Source organism: Merops nubicus, unplaced genomic scaffold, assembly GCF_000691845.1.
Source record: "Merops nubicus isolate BGI_N331 unplaced genomic scaffold, ASM69184v1 scaffold28581, whole genome shotgun sequence".
In the NCBI taxonomy this organism is placed as follows: Eukaryota; Metazoa; Chordata; class Aves; order Coraciiformes; family Meropidae; genus Merops; species Merops nubicus.
Window position 1 is genome coordinate 11444 of NW_008588065.1, and position 6803 is coordinate 18246.

Sequence of the window (6803 nt, forward strand, 5' to 3'; positions counted from 1 at the left end):
CCGGCTGAACCTTCCTCCTCCAGCAGGCCCTACCCACCAGCCTTCCCACACCTTGCCTCTGCCAGGAGCAGTTCCTGCCCTCCTGGGAGGAGAAGGGATGCTGCCAACCGCTGCAGAGAATCCAGTTTTCCCCCTCCCTGTGAGGTGGTCCATGGGTTTGTTCTTTTAATTTGCAGCTTCTATAAATAACTGCCTGAGAACTGTGGGTACTTTTGCCTATTTTTACTGCCTGCCACGTTGGCAAGGGTTAAATGGATCAGAGAGGAGATTATTCTCCCGAGTGTTTCTCATTCAAAACTGCACTGTTCTGGATCCAGTGTTGGGAGGTTCTCACTTGTACTGTTCTGGGGTCTACCCAGTAGTGCTGATACTGTTGGTACTGGAAAGAGCTGACTGCTTCAGAGAAAGTTCAGATTGCTTCTTTCTAGTTGCTTTCATTTCCAGTTTGGACTGTGGTGAGGGGTCTGTGGAGGCAGCAGGGCTAACTTGCCTAAATGCCTGCAAAGAGTATCTGCCTAAGTTAATCTCTCAAAAGTAGTAGAAGATTCTTTTCCTGTTCTTTCCTTACTAGAGAAGCTTTTAGAGGTTTTCCCCTTTTAGGGTACCTGTGGTGTAAACCTAGAGAATGCTACACTGAACAATCTTTAAGACAAATCTTCACACAGAAACTAATCCCTGGAAACACTCGAAAGCCACATCCTGTGTCTGAACTCCTGGTTCTTTGATTTTGGTGGGGACAGTCTGCCTCTGAGAGTGGATTGAGAATTGACTAGCCAGCTGCCAGGCGTGAGCTCACGTTGTGTTTTGGGAGCTTTACTCTCAGCTGGGGAATGCTGCTGCTGTAGCTGTGTATTTAACAAACCAGCTGGTAGGCAATGTATTCCTCTTAGTTATGAAGGAGAACTGAAAACTTGAGTTGGTCTCTAAATTTTGACCTATTTATAGTGATTGTGTTCAAAATGATATTTTTCTTTCCTCTCTTGTTCCTGTTTAGTAGAGCAAGTGAAAATGAAACTAACTTTCTGCTTTCCAGCATAAATAATGTGCCTAATGACTATCCATGAAGGGACAACTTCTGAAATAAATGGAAGAAGGGTCATGCTGCACCTGATAGTTACTTCAGGTTTTGAGACAGATCTTTGGTAACCAAAAAAGAGGGGGGGGGAGGGGAAAAATCAGTCAGCTCCCTAATCTAAGGTTAGACTTCATTAAAGTGTGTCCCTTCCTCGTGCTTGGTGGAGGTGTCAGTGCCAGTGGGTGGTGTGGTACAGAAGCTGCAGTTGCCATGGCTGTAAGAGGATTTCCTGCAGGCGTTGGAGACCCAGCATCTGAGGAGTGGGTGCTGTAGTCTCTGAAGAGCTTGGCTGGGGCCGAGGGGGGACGTTTTGCAGAAATTAACTGTTTAGATACAGAAGAGTTCCAGTCTGCAGACTGGGTTCCTCTGGGCTGGGTGGGACTCCTCCCTGTCTCTCCCAGGTTTACCACCTGGCCAGCGTGCGTCTGCGGGACCTGTGCCTGAGGCTGGACGTGTCCAATGACCTGCGCAGGAAGATCTGGACCTGCTTTGAGTTCACCTTGGTTCACTGTGCTGATCTGATGAAGGACAGGCATTTGGACCAGCTCCTCCTCTGTGCCTTTTATATCATGGCAAAGGTAACAGTGTTTTAAAATTCAGGGGATTCTGTGTCCACGGAATATGTGAGTTGTGGTGACAGTTTATAATTCGTTTGCTGTACTCATGCTCTGGAGGGAAGGGAGAAGTCCTTCCAAGAAGCACTTTCTTGTTTCCTTGTTTTGCATTGTATCATTTTTTCCTTGTTTTGCATTGTATCATTTTTTCCTTGTTTTGCATTGTATCAGTAGTTCCATCAACCAGCCAGCTGGTTAAGAGAGGACTTTGCTTTTCTTCCCAAGTGAGCACAGCTCAGCACAGCCAAAGCAGCGTGTGGCCTCATTGCCCCAGAGCTGTCTCTGTCCTGTTCATCTTCCTGATCTGTGTAATCTGAACTAAAAACACCACTGCAGTTACAGAACTGTGCATGTGCAGACCTCTGCAGGAGCTCACAACCCGATAGATGGAAAGCTGCTCTTCCACAAAAATCCTTATAGCTCTTGCAGATTCAGGTTGAGGAATTGAACTGGTTGCCTGTTAGTCATGCTTCATTTCCTGCCCAATTTGCCAGCATTGATCTAAGGTGCTACTCAGTTTGATGATGGAACTGGGTATTGGTTTGACTCGACCTGAGAGCCGATGGTTACAGTGGCCACCGAGTCCCATACAGACACAAATTCAGGGAAGTGAAAGTAAGCCCAGGCTCCTCTAAAGCATTTTGGATGGATTACCTTTTCTTGAGGAAGATGAGTGAAGAGGAGTGCTGTGTGTGGAAGGAAACTGAGGTCTGGGTTGTGGCTACCTGTGCTCTCTAACCGCAGCACAGCTTAGGCTCGTGTGGCACCAGTACTGACAGCTGTGGAAAGCCACACCACTGAGCAGTCAGTGCTCTGCACTCTGTCGTGGCAGCTGTTTCACTGGGTTCTGCTGAATACAGACTGTGTCTCCAGTGCAGTGTGAGACCTGGCCATTTAGCCAGAGACCTCAGTACATTCTCTCCTGGCTCCTACTACAAACGTTGTTGCTCATCTGCTACTAAAGTTACAGACGTGTGGCTGAAAAAACAAGGCCTTTAACAAAGGAAGTATTTTGAAGTACAGAAGAGAGCTGAAATTGCATCTGTGTATGTGCCTGCCTAGTGTGTTGTTCAGGATTTCCTCACTTCCTGTTTAGAAAAGTCAAGGGGCCCAGTTTTCAAATTTACAAATACATTTTTGACTTAACATTTCCCTTCTTTAATTATTACTGTCGTTAGAAGATAAGTCAGAGAAGGAATAATTCCTAGGCATCATAGGCAAAAGTCTGCAGTAGCTAAGAAACAAGGCCTGGACAAGGGAAACACTTTGGGTTTGGATTTACTCATCACCAGAACTAAGTTTTAAAGCTACACCTTCATGGGAATCCTGATGGAGAAGTTCTGCAGAGGGAAGCTAATTGAATAGACAGGACCTGAGCAGCCTGACCTTGCTGTTCTTGCCCTCCCATAACCTGCTTGTTTGTTTTTCCCTCCAGGTATCCAAAGAGGAGAGAACGTTTCAGGACATAATGAGAAGTTACAGAAATCAGCCACAAGCAAACAGCCACGTGAGTAAATCACACTGCCTTTCCTTTTGAAAAATCCCAGCTAGAGGTGGCATTTCAAAAGGTCATGCTGGTGAGGGGCAAGCCAGAGCCTCTGCAGTGTTACATTCAGTCTTACTCTGATGAATTTTATCCAGTCTTCTGGCTTGATTTGCTTGACATGGGTGTTTTTTTTTCCTGGTGTCCTGTAGGTCTATAGGAGTGTCTTGCTGAGGAGTACTTCTTCTGATGTCCCGTTGGACCAAAATGCAAACCAAGATGTGGAGATGACAGAAGGCGAGTACAGCCAAGTAACCTGCTGTTCTTAAAACTGCTTTTATGGCTTTTAAAGAACTAAACTGTCAAGTAATAAGGAGAAGTGAAAATTTTTCAGTTTTAAATGTATTAAAGAAAAAGAAATGTATTGGTGAAAAAGACACTGTCTTGTCAACAGCCTGTCAGTACCACACTTGTCAGTGTGCTAGATGTGGGAAATCACATCCTGGTTGGAAAAAATGTTTTGGTTTTTTTTCCCCTTTAGTTTTGTTGCTAGAGGTTAAAGTGTTTCCTTAGCATGTCAGTGACACTGGACAGCAACAGTTAACAGAGAAAGATAAACAAAACCTGGCATATTATGGCAGGGTTTCTTTCTTACTGTCACCTCTCCTGAAGCCTTAAATAGGGAGAACTTGTTTCAGAAAATAATAATGGTGGTCTTAGAGAGTCATTTTTATTACATTCAGGTTTCCTTGAAATAGTTGATATTTTGGTTGCTCTTGGTTAGAGGAGAAAAGGGATAAGTGTAGTATTTGAGAAGAGCATGAAAATTATGCCATGCCCTTTTTTAGTGATGTATCAGCAAACAGAGAACTCACAGGCCCATGTATGAACCCCTGAGCAGAGCAGACCTGCAGCCAGGACACACAGATGTAGAAGACATGGTGAATTCCCACTGTGGGTGGGATTCCACTGTTTGAAGGAGCATTGGAGCCATTCTTTAAATGCCTTTGAGAACTCCACTGGGATCCAGGGAAGGGCTGAGCTCTTGTAGGTTCAGCCTCCTGTCCTCCAGCTCCACAATACTTCGGTGTCATGCAGGATCTGAACTGGCACTGGGCTCCAGTGTTTTGTCCAACAAATGTACTCGGTTACCAAGTTTTCCAGTTGCTTTACCTTCCAGACCTTTTCTTCACATAATGGACTCGTGCCTCCTTTATCTAGTATTGATTCCTGCTTTGTTGACACTAGCTTACAGGACCAAGTGCTTGTGTTGTGACATGAGGCACATACACCAAATTGTCACAGTTAACAGGTGTCAGCTGAAGCTTTTGGTGTCTCATAGTGCAGTGGTGGTGAGACTTTATTCTGTGTTGCCCTGCTTTGCTTGGCAGTAAGCAGTGCAGAGGATGAAGGTTGTGCTCAGTAGCAGCTCAGCTTAGTCAGGGGAGAGGGAATGTTGACAGAATGTACTTGCTGTGTGGCTGCAAACGACTTTGTACCACTCCCCAGAACAAGCAAGGGAGGAGGGGTCAGTTGTGCTACAGGTCTTCCTACAGCTGTTTCCCAGTTTGGCAGAAAGATCTAGGTTGGCCTCTTTAGCCATAATCCCCTCGCCTGCTAGCAGTGATTTGTAGCTGCTCCTCAGCCCATAGCCACCTGCAGCACAGCCTGCTCCTCTCTGAAGCACCTTTCTTCCTCTCAGCTAGTCGCTTTGTGGGCGAGTTAGATGCTGCAGGCTTGAATCTGAAGCATCCAGTTTGCTGATGATGTGTTTCTGAAATCTGAAGCTGTCTCTTATTGTTAGACTGGTCTGTGAAAACTGGCACTTCCTCGGGAAGACCTGCAGCAGAGAACTCCAGTGAGCTGGGAACAGAGGAGAGAGGAGATCTCATTAAGTTTTACAACACAGTCTATGTAGAAAGAGTAAGATCCTTTGCACTGAAGTACGACATCACAAACCAGGATCACGTGGTAAGTAAAGTATTTGGGAATTTTGCTCTATCTAATAATTGGACACAAAGTCATTTCTCCTGACAGTTAAACACATGTGAATTTTGTTCTGTTACTCACCTTGTGCTTACAGAAGTCAAAGTTGTAGGTAATGGTACAAGGATCTGCTTTAACAGCCTTTTAAGAGGACAAATGCAGATTCAGTTCAGTTTACAACCCTGGTCTCAGCTTCTTGATGTCGACACAACACCCATTTGCTCAAATGGCCGTGGAGCATCTGTTCTGTGGTGGATACTTGCTCTGCTGTTTAACTGTCAGGGGTTAAAAGCTTCCACAGAAGACCTGGAAGTGTATTGACCTTTCCTTCTGTGGCGTTACCTCTCAGAAGCATCTTCTGGCTCAGTCCCCGTGCCCTTGTCCCCGTGCAGGTGGAGGCGCCGCCGCTGTCGCCGTTCCCCAGCGTCCGGCCGCAGGCGGGGTCCCCCCGGCGGGTCTCCCAGCAGCACTCCGTGTACGTCTCGCCCCACAAGAACGGCGCCTGCCTGACGCCCCGCTCAGCACTGCTCTACAGGTTCCACGGCAGCCCTTCCAAGGGGCGGGGGCTGGGGGGGGGCTACAGGTTCCACGGCAGCCCTTCCAAGGTGAGGGGGCTGGGCGTGGGAGGGGGTGAGTCAGTCTCCTGGCTGGGGTGTGTTGTGATGCAGTGAGGTGGCGCTTCGGTGTCTCAGTTTGCAGTGAACGGTAGAATTCTCTATACAGAGTCCACTCACCCAGCAAAGGGGTTCAGAGTAACACTTTGGTTTTGGATGACTGAAAACCAGAGCAAGTTTGAAATGGAGTCGAAGTAACTCACTATTTTTTTTTATCTTGACTGCAGAGTTTGAAGGACATCAACAATATGATAAAACAAGGTGAACACAGGAGTAAGAAGCGAGCAATAACAATTGATAGTGACACTGAGTCCCCCACAAAGCGACTCTGCCAGGAAAACGATGACATTCTACTCAAACGTCTCCAGGATGTCGTCAGTGAAAGAGCAAACCATTAGAACTGCCTGTCTGCAGTGGGGCCTGAAAGCTACGGACTTGGGGACAGCTGTTGTGCTATTTATTTCTCATTTTTGTGTTCAGACAACTGCCAGGTTTCTTTAACATTGAACTTTTACCTGACTTCCACAGGCTGCAGAAAGCAGGCGCTGAGCTGCACGTGCCAGAGGGTGGGAGGTGGTGATGGTCTTGGTTCCCAGAGGCCACGCTGTGCTCTAAGTTACACTGCTTGTGCTGTTCTGGCAAAAGAACTTTCTTTCTGTGGAAAGCCATATGGGCTGTTCTCAAGCCCAGTTTAGAGCATCATGAGTTCTGAGCGTAACTCAGCTTCTAATAACATTGGTTTTATTTCTGGACCAAGAGCGAGATGAAAATGAGCAAAGTCCGTTAAATTTCCTCAAGCTTTTGGTATTTGGGGAAGAAGCTTCAGAAGTGCCTTGTTTAATCAGAATGTGGAGTTTGACACGTTACTGATGCACCTCAGAGTAGCTGGCGTGGTGAGTGAGCCCATCCCTCCAGCCCAGGAATTGCTGAGCAGTTCTGGCACAGGACTCGGCTGGGAGCGGGTGCTCGGGCCAGGGGGAGCGGGCGGCTGGGCGGCCCCCATGGCTGCCCTGGGGGGCACAGGGAGCCAT

The 6803-nt window shown here is 47.1% G+C and overlaps 1 protein-coding gene across 1 annotated transcript in view; it reads left to right on the forward strand.

Moving 5' to 3' along the window:
• RBL1 (retinoblastoma-like 1) overlaps window positions 1–6170 on the forward strand; it is a gene marked incomplete at its 5' end in the record, with an annotated part of 17083 nt that extends 10913 nt beyond the window's left edge. The window contains 6 exons of the mRNA XM_008949161.1: window positions 1477–1653; window positions 3125–3196; window positions 3385–3469; window positions 4977–5143; window positions 5551–5717; window positions 6002–6170. Of these exons, the coding sequence (XP_008947409.1) occupies window positions 1477–1653; window positions 3125–3196; window positions 3385–3469; window positions 4977–5143; window positions 5551–5717; window positions 6002–6170 (837 nt within the window). The remainder of the gene's footprint in view (window positions 1–1476; window positions 1654–3124; window positions 3197–3384; window positions 3470–4976; window positions 5144–5550; window positions 5718–6001) is intronic.
• Window positions 6171–6803: the final 633 nt, after the last annotated feature.